This window comes from Empidonax traillii, unplaced genomic scaffold (genome assembly GCF_003031625.1).
Source record: "Empidonax traillii isolate 1590-97213 ecotype Southwest subspecies unplaced genomic scaffold, ASM303162v1 scaffold22:size5013007, whole genome shotgun sequence".
NCBI lineage: Eukaryota > Metazoa > Chordata > Aves > Passeriformes > Tyrannidae > Empidonax > Empidonax traillii.
In genome coordinates, this window is record NW_020955215.1 from 2,683,516 (window position 1) to 2,700,741 (window position 17,226).

General features: G+C 51.4%; 1 protein-coding gene across 3 annotated transcripts in view; it reads left to right on the plus strand.

Annotated features, from left to right (window-relative positions):
- Positions 1–17,226, plus strand: part of ARHGAP26 (Rho GTPase activating protein 26) — a 111,955-nt gene that overhangs the window by 61,828 nt on the left and 32,901 nt on the right. For all 3 annotated transcript variants that reach the window (XM_027902172.1, XM_027902182.1, XM_027902193.1), the window contains exons 15-17: positions 1,792–1,879; positions 2,975–3,033; positions 3,865–3,970. In XM_027902172.1, the coding sequence (XP_027757973.1) occupies positions 1,792–1,879; positions 2,975–3,033; positions 3,865–3,970 (253 nt within the window). The remainder of the gene's footprint in view (positions 1–1,791; positions 1,880–2,974; positions 3,034–3,864; positions 3,971–17,226) is intronic.

Here is a 17,226-nt window from a genome sequence, read left to right on the forward strand (position 1 = left end):
TTGCTCCTTCCCCACGTGGGCCATAAGGGCTGGGAACAGGCTCCTTCAGGCCCCTCACTGCTGGGATGAAACTTCCCTTTGGTGGTTTTGGAAGTCTCTTGGTGAGAATTACAACTGGGTGATGAGGTAGTGCTCCAGGTGGTTCCTCTTGCCCCGGAGAAATTTGTGAGAGACATCAGATCAGTGACTGGCAGCAAAAAGCAGCTCCGGGGTTAATGCTGACTTTGGGCTATGGGTGCCTTTCCAGCCCCTATCCCACACTGACCCCAGTTCCTGTTGGAAGTGTGTCCTTGCGGGAGGCAGAGCTGTGGCTCTGGCTGCAGCATTGCTGCCTGGGGAGACAGATGCTGCAGCTGGAACCCACAGCGCTCACTTTTTGCAGACTCATAAATTTGAAGGTCAAGGGGAACTGATTAGCTGCTCTGAGCCTTTTCATGGGACCGACTGTGGAATTTCACCTCGTGTTGCATGATCCTGCCTAGAAACTGCTGGGTGAGGTTTTGCAAAGACACACAGTCTGGGCTTGTTTGTTCTCCTTCGGTTAAAAAGTTTCTTTTAAAAAAAGGTGGAACTTTTTTGGTGGGTTTTGTTTGGGGTTTTTTTTTACTATGCTAAGCTTATTTTGACTCTATTAAAATTTCCTTCTTATAAAGGCAGTGCAGTAGGAAGTTTCCTCAGCACTGACACAGAAGGATGGGGTTCATTTGTGTGATTGCTGAGACACACATGATCTTTGTGTGAATATACATTTCTCACATGTTTACTTTTCCAGATGCTCCTCTTGATGTTTTTTTTTTTTATTATTTTTTTTTAATTAAAATAAACCCATTGCTCCAAGGGAAAGCCACACTCTATTCAGAGCATTCTTTTAAGTAGGTTGAAAATTGCCCAATGCTTACCTGGGGCTTTAAAATTCAAAAGTGCATTATTTGTGTCTGCGAAAAGGCAGAAATACCCCCTGAGCTGAGCCCGTAGGAGCAGATGGTGCGAGCAGCTGTGGCTGTGTCAGCCTTGGCCTTGGGCATGGTGGGAGCCCCCGCGCCTGCGCTGCTCCCCAGGGACGCTTGGCACTGATGGGATCCCGGGATCCCCGCAGAGGCTTCCCTGGGATTTCAGTGGGAGCAGGATCCTGGCTGTGTTTCCAACACTGAGTTAGCAAAGATTGTTTGCTAACACAAAGAGTGTGTGGAGGAGCATCCACACAGGAGAGATGGGGCACGTGGGGCTCATCCATGCCCTGCCTCTCCCCGGCCGTGGCCGGCGCGGTGTTCCTCACCCTGGCACGGAGCCATTGCTGTGCTGGGACTCAGTGCTGTGCCTGAGGTATCCATGGCCGGGCCACTTCCTGCTGGCCTGATGGTGGCTGTGCAGGAGATGGGCTGTAATTGCCTCCGCAAGGAGGTGGCTGCAGGATGATGTTCAGCATCAGTGGGAAGAGTGTCCCTGTGCCCTGGGTCCATGTCCTGTCTGTGCCTGGCTGTCACCACTGTCACTGAGCACCACAGGCTGCTGTGCCCTCTGTCCTGTCTCCCTCAGAGCCAAACTGATTGTGTCCTTGCTTGGGATGGATGATTCCCTTTCTTGTCTCTTGTCCCATCCCAGTGAATGTGGCCCATCCCAGGTGATGAACCCTGTTCCCCTGCCGACATGTCTATGCAAGTCGGCTGTGGACCCTGGGCTGGGAATAGCAAATAAAATGGGACGTGACAGTCTCTCCACACAGCTGAGCTGGCACAAAATGGAATTGTCTTCACTTTGCTTCCCTTTTGTCTTTTTTGTCTTCTTCCTTAGATCCCAAAACAGCCACAGAGACAGACACAGAGATCTGTGCAGAGTGGGAGATCAAGACCATTACTAGTGCACTGAAAACATACCTGAGGTAAGGAGAAAACCCTCACCTGGCATCAGGAAGGGTTCAGTGATGGTCTGGGACATTACTGCCCATTACTGCAAACCTTTAGTGACAGCACTGTGATAGAAACAGAGCAGAAACTGCTCTTAGGTAATTTATTCTGGCTTTTTGCTGACCTTCCAGCATGTGTGAGTATAATCTGGAGAACACACTCATCTCTGACAGACGCACGTATCATACAAACATGATTTTAAAAGTTCATTCTTGCGTTTCCTGCTTTAATTTAAGCTTCTCCCTGAGCTTTTCCCAATAGACTTCCACCTTCTGAGCTTGTGGCAGGAGGTGGGGGCAGTGCTGTGTAAAGGGCAGCAGCTGTAGGGCTTTTCCAGACGCGGTGCTGAGCTTTATTGTAGTTATAATTTCTCTGTGTAAGTCGATGCCTTTATCATCCTGGGTATCTTCCCACCGGGCTCGGGTGTTGGCAGCCGGCAGCATCTCATTATCCACAACATGCTTCTACCTGCTGTGACCGCAGCTTCTTGCTCTCTGTGGCTGCTGTGTGTGCTGGGCTGTGTTTGACAGAGTGAGGGAGCACAAGAGAGAGGCTAAATCCAATTAGGGTGATGAGTGTAATTAGCATGGTGGAGCTCAGCTGAGAACACTACAGAATTCTGCGTGATTGGCAACCTTTGCTCCAGAGTTTGAACTGTTGGAAAAGCAAAGAGGAACGTGGGCAGCACCAGTGTGACCTTCTGAAGGGATGCAGCAGTGGGAGGGGGCAAGGGGAATTGAACGGGAATGGAGATTGTGAAAGTTTTACAACTAGGCCTGTTTCCCTTTTTAATTTATTTTTAAACTTACTTGGAAGTCACAGACTCAGTAATGCAGTGAAACTCCATATTACTGAAGGAATACTAAAATTAAAGATTAATTTAGTGACGAATAAATCAAAGGTACTTGCATAGATCTTATTCCTTCTGATGAGGGGAATTAATTAGAGTTGCTGCTGCTTAATTCTGCACTTTTCAAAATGGAGCTGAATTTCTGATAGAGGCAAAACTTTCTGTGTGTGGATTGTGTTCCCCAGATGTGTTTTGTGCCTGTTTCCTTTTTATCTTCCAGAATGCTCCCAGGGCCCCTCATGATGTACCAGTTTCAAAGGAGCTTCATCAAAGCAGCGAGTGAGTTTGTTGATGTTTATGGCCCCACTCCCAAAGTGGAGCCTCATTTGCAAGTTACTGAGATTCCCTCTGCCCTGCTGCCTCCCCACCGACCTCCCGGGCTCCCATCCCAGAAAGCAGAATAAGAATGGAGAGCCACGGGGCAGGTTGTTGTTTGGGAGGTGACCAGATGAAGAGGAAGCACAGATGGTGCTGGGAGCGCAGAGCTGGCAGCGGCTCCCGCTTGTTGTGACCATCAGCTGCCAAGGCGGGGGAGGCTGTTGTTCAAACAATGCCCACGGGTGTTTGATGGGACCAGTGGTGGTTCAGATGGCTGTGCTGTGTTACTGTCGCTTTCCTGGGAGAGAAGGGGCTTTGCTGGGAGCAGGTAACTCTCTGTTGGCAGCTATGGAAGGAGCCAGGGCCATGAGGGGCTCACATGGTCCATGGCCACAGTGGTGGTGGCCTCTGTTAGCAGCTTCCACTTAGTACCCATGGATCCAAACAGATGCTCCAACCTGATCTTTGCTGGGCACACTGAACATACAGAAAGGGAACGTGCTGATATTCCCATTGCTGAAGTCACTCTGGTTACAGCCAGCTCTGCCCTGCCCTGCTCAGCACTGGCTGTTCACATGGCATCTGCTCTTGGCTCACAGTTTCAGCTCATTAAGTGTCTTCCTTCGGAAACAACTGCTTGGAGTTGGTAGGAAGGAGCAGTGCCATGGAGAGTATCTACACCATGCCTGGGTGTGAGCATGTCCTCGGGATTCTGTTGGGATTAGTGTTAATGAGTCTTCTCATAACAAGCCCCTTGATGCAGAGATAAATCATCTTCTATTTCCCATGCAGAACTGGAGAATCAGGAATCCAGAGTGTCAGAGATCCACAACCTCGTTCATCGGCTCCCGGAGAAAAACAGGCAGATGCTGCAGTTGCTCATGAACCACTTGGCAAAGTACGTTTATGACTGATGTGTTTTTCTCTCCTTTTTCCACTTCCTCTGAAAGTTAATAGTGGTGGAAAAGTTGCCTTGTGTGTGTGTGTATGTGTGGTGTTGAGTCATATCTGGTTGGCGAGAAACTGGAAACCCGTGTGTGAGTGAACCAAGGGCTGAGCGACAGAGTGGGGTGGGAGGGAAGAATGAGGAGGGGAGGATGAGGGAGGCAAGGATGAGGGAAGGGGGCTTCCTGACCAGCCCCCGGCCCTGTGTCGGCACCAGGAACCCGTAAGCTCCTGGGAATCTCGTGTTGCTTTTTATGGCCTGGAGTGGGGTTTGGCTGCCCAGGAGGCAGAGCGGACGTGCAGCTCCTCACAGGATTTCCGATCAAACCTGGCATTAAAGGACTAAAAGTGATTTCTGTGCCCAACAGACAACTACTCTGGGGCGTATTTTCTACCTTCATGTACCCCAATGAATCAGTGTTTCTGGGTCACCTTGAAACTTGGCGAGGGCAAAGGAATGGAATAATTTTTTTTCTTTCAGTGATAGAGCTGACCTGTAATTTCCCATCTTCTTCCTGCTCCTGCAGGTTCCCATGGAAACCTTTGACTAGTGTTTTAAAAGTGAAAGCATCATCAGATGTTTGTGGCAGCCTCAAGGCTGCGGGGTCAGACCTGCTCTTGCAGTTTGCACTGGTGCTGCAGGAGCAGCAGGGATGAGGCAGGACTGGGAAACCTGGGGAATGAGTTAATCGGGATGACTGCTTAGGGGAAAGTCTGGGAGAACCCAAGTTATCTGTTTAAGGGAAAAAATAACAAATGGTGCTTGAAATAGGCTTAAAACCAACTCCAGATGCTTTCTTGTGACATGGGTTTGTGTCTCCATGGACTCCCTGGCAAGGCTGTTAAAAACCAAAGAGCTGGTTTAGGTGTTGGTTTCAAACCTTCTGTATTTACAGCCTGAAGCGAGCCAGGCTCTTTTGGGTGCTCCCCTTGGCCAGATGAGATTGCCCAGAAAAGTTTTGGCTGCCCCATACCTGGAAGAGGGGTGGAATGAGATGAGATTTAAGGTCCCTTCCAACCCAAACCGTTCCGGGATTCTGTGTATGTGAGGAATGCAAAATTGTTTAAGTGTTTTCCATTTAGAAGGAAACCCTGGTGATGGAGTGAGACATGGAGGGAGAGGCAGGTGTACAGTGGGGTTTGTGCTGTTTTGGTGGGGAAGGAACTGAAACAAAAAAAACAGCAAGTGTGGTGGTGTTGCTATTTTAGGAAGAGAAGCAGATCATAGTGTTATTTAATAGGAAAAAAAAATATCTCAGACGAAGGCAGGAAGCTGAGGAGCAAGAGCCTGCTCTGCTGAGCTCTCCCAGCCCTGGTGCCACTTCTAGGGGATCCTGGGCTGTGGAGGGAGAGGCACAGCCAGCCCCAGGCATGGACTCGGCATCCCTTTGGTGTTGGTCCTGCAGCCTCTGCTCCAGGAGCATCACCCTGATCTGGGAACAGCACCCTGCTCAAGGGGCACCTTGGGGGGCAGCTGGGGACAGGGCTTGTTGCCACAACTCTTCTAAATGAGCTGTTTGAGGCTGCAGTGCCATAAAGCCGTATTAAAGGCATAAGTGGAGATAAATCTGCACATCTGCAGCAGATGTTTGGAGGGAGGGGCCGTGTTGCAGAAGGGACAGGGCCTGGCTGTCCCACAGGGATGCTCTGAGGGGTGGGACCAGCCGGGGTCTGGGTGCTGCTGAGAGCAGGGTACCCACAGCCAACGTGGGCAAAGCCAAGGCCTGCTGCCTGGCCCTGCCAAACTGGGCCACGCTGCTTGGAGGGGATTGTCTCATCTGTTTCTGTTTGGGTTTTTTATTTTAAGTAACATATGAATAATCAAGATTTGCGTGTTTATCAGATGAGCTAAAAAAATATTTCTCACAGTCTTGCTGTGGAGATTTCTGACGCTAAAAACAGAACTTGGGCTGTGTCAGCTGAATAGAAAAAGAGCCTGTCCTCGCTGGTTTATGGCTTCTGGGTTTTTGGGGTGTACGTGCACCGGTGCACTGCTGCTCTGATGAGGGACGTGGGGCTCCTCATGCAATGGGGCTGCAGTTATTAACAGTAATAAAACTGTGCTAAGAAAGCGGATACATTAAAAAATGGCAATTATTAACACCAGTATCAGACAGGATAAGTGCCTCTGAGGTAATTCAGCAGTGCCCTTCCTCCTGCACAGCAGAGGAACGCAGTGGGTTCCCTGTGGCAGCTGGGTGCCCCCCAAAATCGGAGTGCAGTGAGAAGGACTAGCAGAGGAAGGAGAGGACAGATCTCAGGAACAGGCCCAGATAGAATGGAGAGAAAAGAGCATATCAATAGAAAGTGAACATGATTTCTGCCTCTTCCTGCATTTCCAAGACTGTTCAGACTATCTCATGTCTGTGTGTCCAGGCAGTTATCCATTAAGACACACAGAGCAGGAGTGATTCCTGTCCATGTTCCTTCATCCAGAGTGTAATGCTGCAGTTCCCTCCCCTGCTCTGCAGACCCTAGTTCCACTGAAACAGTTTTATTCCTTGACCAATGAGAAGGTAAACCCTTTAATTTTCTTTGCTGGGACATGTTCACACTCTCAGGATCCCCGTAATAAACCCAGCTGTGATTTACTGTTCCTGAGAGCAAGAAGATTTTGTTCTGGTGTTTTTCTGAGGAGATGTCATCAGGAAAACCTAAGCACCCACAGCCTGGACCATCCCCTGAGCCTGTGCCTGCATCCTGATGACAGTCAGTGAGACTGGATGACACTGGCACAGGTTTCCCAGAGCAGCTGTGGCTCTCCCATCCCTGGAAGTGTTCAAGGCCAGGTTGGACGGGCCTTGGAGCAACCTGGGCTAGTGGAAGAAGTCTCTGCCCACAGCAGGGGGTGGAATGAGATGAGCTTTAAGGTCCCTTCCAACCCAAACCTTTCAGGGATTCTATGATTAAACCAATTTTTTTTTCTGTCCAGTAAGTCAGAGCTAAGGGAGGCTCCCACAGTGCTGCTGGGCTGGCAGAGGCACTGCCAGAGTTGAGCTGGTTGCAGAAAATTGCCATTTTCCTTTGTGGAGCTGCAATATCATCCATGTCTCTTTCTTCTTTTCTAAATGTACATTCTCACCCAGGAGTCAGTGCTGTGGAGGCGCAGAGCAGGAGGATTTCGCTCTGATTATATTTCAAGCATTTCGGGAATTAGTTTTTGTGCATGGCCATGATTTGACACCTGAGCTTTGCTTTGTTCTCGTGACAGTGAGTCCAGCTCTCCAGCACAGGTGGTGCTGGGCTCGTGCATCCTCTGCAGGGCTCCCAGACCCTCCTGTGGGTTGGCGTTGCCCCAGCATCGCTGCCCCGGGTGTCCCCTGACCTGTGCACCCACTCGTCTCCTGGCCAAGGTCAGGACCATGGAGGAGGCTGCAGCTGAGCTGTGTGTACATGTGTTTAGCAGAATTAATTATCTCTAATCTCTCCCAGCTGCAACCTGGCCAACACCAACTGGTTCCTTTTGGTTTTGCTCCAGTGGTGTTTTCTAGTTTACGTTTTTTAACCAAGAAGACAGTGATTGTTATCTCTAGCACAAATTGTTTGCTGCTGATTAGCACGATGGTTTCCATGGGCTCTGCAGGGCAGCTGAAGTCAGGGATCCAGCAAAGCCCATGCTGGTGCAATAGGGCAGGGGCCAGGCACGGTGTGTGGCACGTTCAGAGGGCTCACTGCTGTGTACGAGGGACTGTTGGCAAAGGAGAAGAAGAAAAAAAATCCTCCAGGTCTTCTGCCTAAAAATACAACCAGTGCTTGTTTTCCTCGGCGTGGAGTAGCCCCGGCTTTGGCAGCCCCGTGCCGCGCTCCCAGCCGTGCTGCCCTGCAGAGCCCCCTGGGAACCGGTCCCCAGTGCTCACCATGGTGGGCTCTGTGCCCACGACTTCAGGAACCCACCGAGGCGCCTGTGTGAGACCAGAGGTGGCAGATCCCCCAGAAATGTGCTTCTCCTTGGGTTGTTTTCCTGGTTTTCCCCGAAGGTGCAGCCGGCGAGGAGGCTGACGCCTCTTGGCACTGCAGGTCTGATTTCATCCCCGTGGCAGCTGTTTATGCTGCTGTCTGGTAACTATTCATTTGCTTGATTTATGTATTGCTTCCAGTAAGTCATTCTTGTCCCGGACATTCTGGAAATTTCCACTAGCCACTGAGGCCTCTGAGATGCTCCACTCTCATATGCTCCTCACCTGATTTGGCTGCCAAAAGCAGACAGGGAGCATTCTCTGAGCTGGGCCAGGCAGTGATCCTCGTTGCTGCCTTCGGGAATGCCATGGTTTTGCCCAGTGTCTGTTTTTTCTCCTTTTGGATCACAGCACTGCTGACCCCTGGACAAAGCCCTGGGAGTTTGAGTGACCCAAAGGACCTGGGGGCTCCCATAGGTAGCAAAAGGCAGGTCGCATGGAAGGTGACTCCCTGTAGGCACGTGCTGCCTTTCTGGAGATGGGAGAATCCTGTCTGGGGCTTGGCTGTCCTGGTTCAGGCTCGTGTCAGGCTCCTGCCATGCTTTCTTTGCCCCTTTTTTCCTAGTTGGAAATAGGTGGGCTTTAAGGGCCCTTCCAACCCAACCCATTCTGTGGTTCCATGATTGTATGTGCTTTGGAGCCAGAGGTGCCAGAGCCTTGCAGGGCACAGCAACACCTTTGGTTTCCCCTTTGCTCTCCTCTGCCTTATCTGTTTTGGTGGAGCTGGTGATGCTTCCACAGAGCTCAGACAGCACAGTGTGTGCCCTGCAGCAGTCTATACCTGCCTTCCCCTTGCCTGCTCTGCCTCCCTTTTACTCCTCTGGTTTTGTTTTTGAGATTCTGCAGAATTAAAAAGAAAAACCACCGCAAAAAACCCTGTAGGTGTTCGCTGGGTTTTTTGGGCTTGGCTTCCTGTAATGTGTAAATTAGCAAAAGGTTTTGTTCTGCTTCTGCAAATGAACTTTTAACCTCCTCAGCCTGGATTGTCCATGGAGCAGCTGTGTGTGTGCCGGTAGCTTTTCCTTCCAAGCTTCTCCAAAATGTCCTTATGTATTCTGCAGGCTCCCCAGTTTTTAGCAGGAGAGGAATGAGCTCTGGAGCCTCCAGCACCTCTTGTTAGGTTCTTCCCGCACAAGACTTATGTCTGTAGGTATGATAAGGGGGGGTCTTGGACTAAAGCTGATGTCACCAACCTGGCATGATGGTTTAGCAGCTCATAATGCAGCACATGCCGGGTTTGCTGGGGAGTTTCTCTGGTTGAACATCTCTGCTGAGCTCCTTCTCGATGGCCAGGATCTCCGGGCATTTTGCATTCCTCGTGTGTGAATGCTTGTGTGCTTGTGTTTGAACTTGGTGTTGTGGGATAGAGGTTGTTGATAGCACATAATTCTTTTTAATTGTTTATGACAGTGAAACTGAAACTGTGTATGGAAACAGACTGAATTGAGAGTGAGCAAAAGATTTCCAAATAACTGGCTGGTCTTTCCCTGATGGTGTCTGCGCCGTCCCCCTCAGACAGAGTGGGATGGAGATGTCTTAATGAGCACATCCCTTGATTGCTCAGTATGAATAGACCCAGCACTGAACCAAACTCAATTATAGAGATTTTTAGTCCAGTCTTTATTCAGCAGAAGGAAGGAGAGCAGAGATCACCAGCACCAAGTTGTCTCTGAGCTGCAGTTTTCCGTGGGATCTCCAGCTCACAGATTCACAGAAAGGTTTGGGTTGGGAGGAACCTTTAAAACCATCTTGTTCCAACCCATGTGTGTGTGGCAGGGTACACAGAACTGGGGGATTGGGGGGTGTTTTCAATCACTGGGCAAAACCTTGTCCCGCTGGCAAATGTGGGACAAGAATTTCTCCTGCTGTTTTTCACCAAGACTTAGTTTATTTTGCAAAGCTGGTTATTCCTGTATTCCCTTTCTTCCAAAGTTGTTGGTTTATGAAATGCAGTATTTTGGAGGAGTGGCCACTAACCTTGCATTTTTGAAGCAAATGTGCTCCAAAACACCTGTAAGGGAAAGAAAAAAGTCAAACCCCCTCTGTGTTCTCCTTCCCTGTAGCCACTGCACTCGTGTGAACGTACAGGTGTGCACCAGGCACGTCCTGCCTGTGGCCCCACGACCTGGCTCCAGCTGGGAATGATTCCCTGCAGGGACGGTGGGAGCTGCACTTGCTCACCCCAGTGCCAGTTCCTGACAGGAGGCTCCCAGAGAGCCCGTTTACTTTGGCTGTTTTCCACGCAGCAGGTTGTAGACTTGGGCACAGCGCTTACCGTGGCGGCAGATCTTTCAAAGGATTGTTTGTAACTTATACCTCTCCTTGGGGCTTTCATTGCCCTGCTGGCCGTGTGGGCTTGTTATTGCACTGTGACAGTACCAGTGAGTTCTGTTTTTGAAGGAAAACCTGCCTGTTCAGCAGGGGCTTCGCCAGGGCACTGGGACTGGGGATGGCAGTGGCACAGGGGATGGTGTTTTCAGCCGTGGCAGCCCCCATTCCGCCCTGTCCCTGGGGATGTTTGAGGGTGAGGCCCCTTTGGCTGCTGTATTTGTGCAGGTGGAAACCACAGTGACATTTAACATCAAGTCATGGCCATGCCTGTGGCTTTCTCCAGGGTGTCGGTGGAGACCTACAGCGCTGCCGATGCAGTGATGGGGTGCAGGGAGTGTGCCAGCCTGGCACCACTCAGCCCTGGGCTGTGGGTTGTTGAGCAGATCTGGGATCCCTCTGAGATCCCCTAGTAAGCTCAGCTTGCCCAAAGCCAGAAAGGACGGAGAGGATGGCTTTGGAAACCACGCTGGCTTGGTCTGGTAAGCCTGAACTGGAGCAGTGTTGCAGGTCCTTGTGTGTTTTCCTTGCAAGTTGCAGCACGTTTGGAATTCACACTGATCAGACTTGCTGATACTGAACCTCACATTTGGCCTCGGCATCTTCTCAGTGCAACACGAGCCCTTTTTTTTTTTTTTCCTGGGAGTGAACCCAAGCATCCAGCTGTGGCCAGATTCACCCAGAGGAAAAAGAGTCTTGTTGGAGCAAGTCTAAGCGCCCGGAATCAGTGCAGGCACAGGTTTGATCCTTGCCTGAGCAGGGAACCCGAGAGCAGCGTTGCTGCTTGCTGGGACCCCTTTAGTCCTCAGTGTTGCCTCTGACGGTTTTTGCTTTCAGCAAGTTTCCCCTTGTCATTCCCTGGTGATCTGTCCTCCTTCTGGATCCGCTGGCCTCCATCTGCATTCCTCAGGCTTGGCTCTCCTCGCCAGAGTGGTGGGGCTGGGGAGGGTGCGGAGCTGTAAGCCTGTGGCCTGCAGAGCCTGGGCTTCAGGCAGCAGGGTTTGTCCATATTCCAGATGTTCCCAATTCCCACAGCGTGGCTGAGTGAGCCCAGTGACCTCCTGCCACTCCAGACTCCTCTGGCCCTTGCAGAGCTCCCTGCATCCAAGAGCAGCCCAAAGAGTACGGTCATGTCCAGAACCCCCAAGAGCAGGATAAAGGCGTGGTTGTGTGATTTGGAAGTGTGGCAGTTCTGTGCTTGTATGCTCCAGCTTGGGAATCATGAACGTTGGAAAAACCCTCTGAGGTCATTGACTCCAACCGTTACCCCAGCACTGCCAAGGCCACCACTAACCCATGTCCTGGGTGCCTTTCAAACAGGGGAAGAAGCGGAGCTGGCCATGCTCCTTGGTTTTCCATGGCCATCTCCCAGCAGCCACTGCAGCCCAGTGTCCCTGTCACCTCCTGTGATGCACACAGCCTTTTTAGGAATGATTTAGGAATGTGTGATTGACCAGTTCAGCTGCCTGGGACACCAGCGGGTGCTGCTGCAGGTGGAATTGCACGGGTGGTTTCACCAGCTCTGCGCTGGGCGCCGTGGTCACAACCCAACTGCAATAAACACCTGCTGCGTTCCTGGCCATTGGACACATTCCCCAGGCTGGGAAACCCACCGTGGGTTTGAGCAAGAGTGAGTCATCCCTAGGGACCTGCAGGGCCATCATCTCCTGGGACACAACTCTGCCAGCCCCTCAGAGAGGGATGAAGCCGAGTGGGGACCAGCCCGGCCCCTCACCCGCTCTCCACCTACACACTCATTTGCTGCAGCGCAATTAAACTCAATAATGTGCAGGGATGAGTTAAATGCACCCAGGAACATTTCCCAGAACTCATTAGATTGTATCTGATAAATACCAGCAATTGTGTGCGCTCACAGCCGCCTGTGTCTGTCCGTCCATTCCTGGGTGATATCCAGATTAAATGGCTGGAAGTGGGGGCAGCTGGGAGCAGGGAGCTGTGGGGTTCCACCTGGACAAAGCCTGGCTGTGCTGAGCCTCCCCGAGCACAGCCTGTGCTGCCGCAGGGAGGCTTTCTGGATCGTGTCCAGAGACAGGCAGCAGAGCTGGTGAAGGGTCTGGAGCACCAGGAGCAGCTGAGGGGCCTGGGGGAGGCTCATCCTGCAGAAATGGAGGGTCAGGGAGGACCTTCTCGTGCTTCACAACTCCCTGAAAGGAGGATGCAGCCAGGTGGAGGTCTGATCTTTTCTCAGATAACAAGTGACAGAACAAGAGGAAATGGCCTCGAGTTATCCCAGAGGAGTTTTCGGTTGGATATAACAGAAATTTCCTTCATGCCAAGGTTTGTCCGGCCCTGGCTGCCCAGAGCCGTGGTGGGAGTCACCATTCCTGGAGGGAATTAAAAAGCCATGTAGATGTGGCACGTGGGGGATGTGGGTTAGCGGTGGCCTTGGCATTGCTGGGGAACAGCTGGGCTCAATGATCTTGGAGAGCTTTTCTCACCTAAGTAATTCCATGATGCTATGATTCTTTGGATGAACTTGGTGGGAACTCAGTTGCTGCCCTGGTGGGCTCTCCCTAGTGTGGGGTAAGTGCAGTTCTGCCACACGCCAATACCCCATCCAGGATGGTGGATCCACAGGTCCCCCTCAGAGCCCAGCGTGCTGCCTGCACTCCCTCTGCTTTTTACCTCTCATGCACATCCAGAGTCAAAGGTGAGTGTTTAATTTCTATCAAACTACCCAGAGCAGCCTAAATAATTTTGGGAATTGCTGGCCTCTGCATGACTGGCTTTTCACGTTAAACAGCTCTACTGGTGATGGCAGACAGGAGATGGATTTTTACCTGTAGCAATAGGAATTAGCTGCATTATTTTCCATCCTCTAAGGACTTGCTAGGCCAGCCACAACAAGCACTTCGTTTTCAAAGGTTTGTCCCAGGCATGGAAATAGAAACACTCCAGACTTTGCCTTTGTTCCCTTCAAATGGTTGTTTGCTCAGAGATTTTGTTCTGAATCGGGGAAGATATTTGAACTAATAATGGCGCTTCTGACTGATACTCAGATAGATGTATTTTATATATAAAATACACGCATAAAAGTGTATGTGTATATATATATAATTGTATACACATATATAAAATACTGGCACAAAGTATGTATTCCAGACACAGGAAACAGGAGTTCTGTGGGGAGCAGAGCCAGTTGCCCCTGTGGCATCCACTGGAGCAGCCCCCATGGAGCTCTGTGGCTCTTGGTGCCTGCTGTGCTGGGCAGGGGTTGGACCATGTCCACTGGTGTCAAGTGATCCCACTGATGCCAGGTCAGAGTCCAGAGGTCTGGACTCTGTTGTCCTGGGCCCTGTGCATGATGTTCAGCTGTGGTGCTGGCAGCAGCTGCACGGCCCCAGCACTGGGCTGGTGCTGGATCTTGGCTCTTACTGGGAGGACTGGAAGCACCTGTGTAGGTTGCTGGAGAAGCAAATGAGTTCTTTGACTGGGTCTCAGTGAAAATGAGTCTGAGCCATTGAGCAGGCTGAAAAGGCCAAATTCATTAATCTCGGTAAGAGGAGCGAGGGCCCGTGCCGTGCTGCCCGCCCATGGCACCCGCTGCCATTCTCCTCCCCTACGCGGTGCCGACCACGAGCCAGCGCAGCCAGGGAATATTTACTGTTCCTGTGCTTTTCCTGTGCTGAACCTTGGCTACCAGTTACCCTGTATTAAATTGCGGTTGGTCATGGCGGTGATTATACGGTATCCAGGCAACCTGGGTGTAATCTAATTTACCACACAACATGGATTTACTCCGCTCCCATTCTCCTTTGTTTCGCTGAAAGTGAGTGCAAAGTGAGCGGCGTCCACGGACACCCCAGGAAATGACCTACAGGGATGGAGCTCCCACGGGAGCGCTGGGCTCCCGGCCCAGGGTGTCCCAAGCTTGGTCTCAGCACCACTGGCTGGGTGCTGGCAGCATCCAGCACGGCTCCTGGGTCAGCACCAAGTGGGTCAGGCCTTCGTGGAGCTGCTCGCTGGGGAGGCACTGCTGAGCGCAGATATTCCCCTGGCCAAGGAGTGTCCCACGCTGCCAGGCTGATCTCCCGCTGATCCTGGAGGGAGGCATGTGGGAACCATCATGTGTTGAGAGGAGGAGGCACAGCCCAGAGTCCAAAAGCCAGTGGTAGCTCGGCCCATTGTGGGCCCCAAGCAGGAGTGAAGAGGTTCTGCACATTCCTCCATTAGTTGTTGCTTCTTCCCTGTGCTAGATGTGACTCCTTCAAAGTGGGTATGGAGAGGGAGTGGAAAAAGGGCCCATCAAAGTTAATGTTAGTGCAGTTCTTTCAAAGTGCACCGAGGGCAGGAAAGAAACAGCAGGTTAAAAGGAAAATAGAGTGAATGCTTGGGAACCTTCTAAAGGGCAGCTGAGGAACAGCACTGCCACTCCCTGCTGAACAGCCTCGGCATGAAGCTCACTTTGGGCTGAGAACACCCCATCTTTAGAAACTGTGGCATTATTTCCTAGTACAAAAGATGATGAAGAGTTATAATATAGAGTAAATTATCCTGTGGGTAATGGATGGGGAATTTGAAGGATGTGAAAGGTGAATCATGTTTTGGAGCGTAGCTGTGGTGACCCAGTGTGGGGAAGGCTATTGCTGGAGAAGTACCCGGGATGCAGCTCAGGAGTTCGTGTGCCACTAGAGTTTATTCCAGAAAGGAGCCAGATTGCACAGCTGCAGAATGGCTCCCACACTTTCAGAGGCAACATAAAACACAGTGGCGTTTGGTGATGGAGGCAAGGAGCCACCCATGTAGTTGTGTGGACATTCCTTGGGCAGGCTGGTGCTGCAGGACCGTGTCCTGCCTGGGAAGCCATTAATAGCTCAGTCTGAAATAATTACCCGGGCCACGCACAGCTGCCTCGCCGTAATGAGCCGGTGACAGTGCAATTTATTAGAGTGATGTAGGACATGGTAACGGTAATGAGAAATGGAGGGACCTAATTTTGTATGACTTAGATCAATTCGGTTGTTTTTTTTATAAATGAACGTTGTTTTACTAACCACAGAAGATCACTAAAATTATTATTTTATTAGTACTTTTCAAAGCCATTTGAATTGCAGCTGCGTTTTTCAAAATCCGGTTAGGAGCACGTGAGTGTGTGTTTGAAATGTAGATGTTGCAATGCAAAAATGTCTTGGTGAGGAGATGGGTCAGAGTGAGGGGAAGGTTTGAATCCTCTTCAGAAACTTCTGAGTTTCTCACTGATGCGTGGGGTTGTGACTCCCTAAGGCAAGTTTGCTCCCCCTTTCCAGGGCTCTGCGGGTCATGGTGGGTGGTGTCAGCATTGCCGTGCGCAGGTTGGCTGTGGTGAGAATGGGGATGGTGAGAGGCACTGTGCCCATCTGGGGATTGGAATGTCCAGACTGGATGGGGTGAGAGCAGCCCTGTGGGCAGCACGTCACCTCAGCACTGGCAAGGTTGTCATCTCTGTGCCGGAGCCCGTCTCCAGGGCAGCCCATCTCCCACAGCGTTTACTGATGCTGGAGATTTCCCACACGCTTGTGATAAAATATTCAGAGCTTCCTGACAGTGGGGGGAGTTACGGGTAAGAGGGAGGTTCCACCAGCTCCCGAGGGGCTTTGACCGGGACCTCCCACTTATGAGCGCAGAGTTGGTGGAGGTGACAGCTCTGGCTGTTCTCCAGGGATGTAACATGCACTGGAGTGAGACTTCTTGCCTGGGCAGTAAGCAGGGCTGATGCTGCTGTTTCAAGAAGCTAGACCAGTAGCCCTGAGCCCTCCTCTGTGCTGAGGTCCCCATCTGCTGCCTGAGGAGCTGTATATAGAGATGAGGAGTGAGTTCTTAGCTGGTTCAAGTGAGATTTGGATGGAGAAGGATGGAAAGCATCTTTCCTTTTAAGCCAGCCTGTGCTTACAGTGTGCTGAAATACACTGAGCACGCACACAAATATCCTGGCCCCAAGATCACGGCAATGAATTTTTGGGGCAGTCCAGCCTCAGTCTGTGCTCCTCCCCTGCGCTTGTCCATGGAAACAGGAGAGAAAGAGTGAAGGGAAAAGACACTAAAACCCCTCCGGCTGAAACTGCATGAGCAGACAGCCCGAAGCCACCGCATTTCCTGGTTGAAGAGGTCAGGAGAAAACCACAAGAAAGACTCAGGGAGACGGGGCTGCAGGGCTGTGCTGCAGGTCCCGGCTGCGCCACCCTCACGTGTCCCTGTGTGACTCAGCAGAGCCCACGGTACCCGGAGAGTTCTGTCCAAGCCTCAACCAGGCTTTTGCCGTGGGGCAGCCGAGCACCTGGTCCCTGCATCCATGGTCTGACATGGATGGGGGCTGCCGGGCTGCCCCAGTGCATGGGAGTGTGTCCTTGGGGTGAGACAGAGCAGAGAACGTGCCCCATTAGGGCTGGTGGGGATTTGCACCACTAAGACCAGGGCCACATCCTCAGCGTGAACCACTTCACTTTTCTGAACTGGTCTGTGCCCTCCTGCGAACAAAAAAGAGATGGAGGTGGCAGGGAGGAAGCTCGAGTTTTGGTAGGTCCCTGGGTGAGCAGGTGCTCATCTCACAGGTGGCTTCCTCAGCAGGATGGAGGAGGGCAGATGTGGGGCATGGGGATCTGGGGGTAAAGACCCATTGTAACCTCCCAGCCAGTCTGGATGGCCTGGATGGGGCTGACCTCTGGTGCAGCCCAGCGCTGGAATGACTGAGAAGGAATTGGCCTTTGGAACATATGAGGTCACTCATTGAGTTGGAGAGCAGTGTGTGTCAGAGGTCCAACAATTTGTTTTCAGAAGGGTTTTAAGCATTAATGATTCAAGATGTTTTCCTGGGAGTGGTTTGCAGCATGAGGCTCAGTGGCCAGTGCGGGGTTGGGGTTTTGTGGGATTAGTCAATTCAAGGAAGCTGAAAGGTCTCCAGGAACACAACAGTTAAATTTGTACTTTT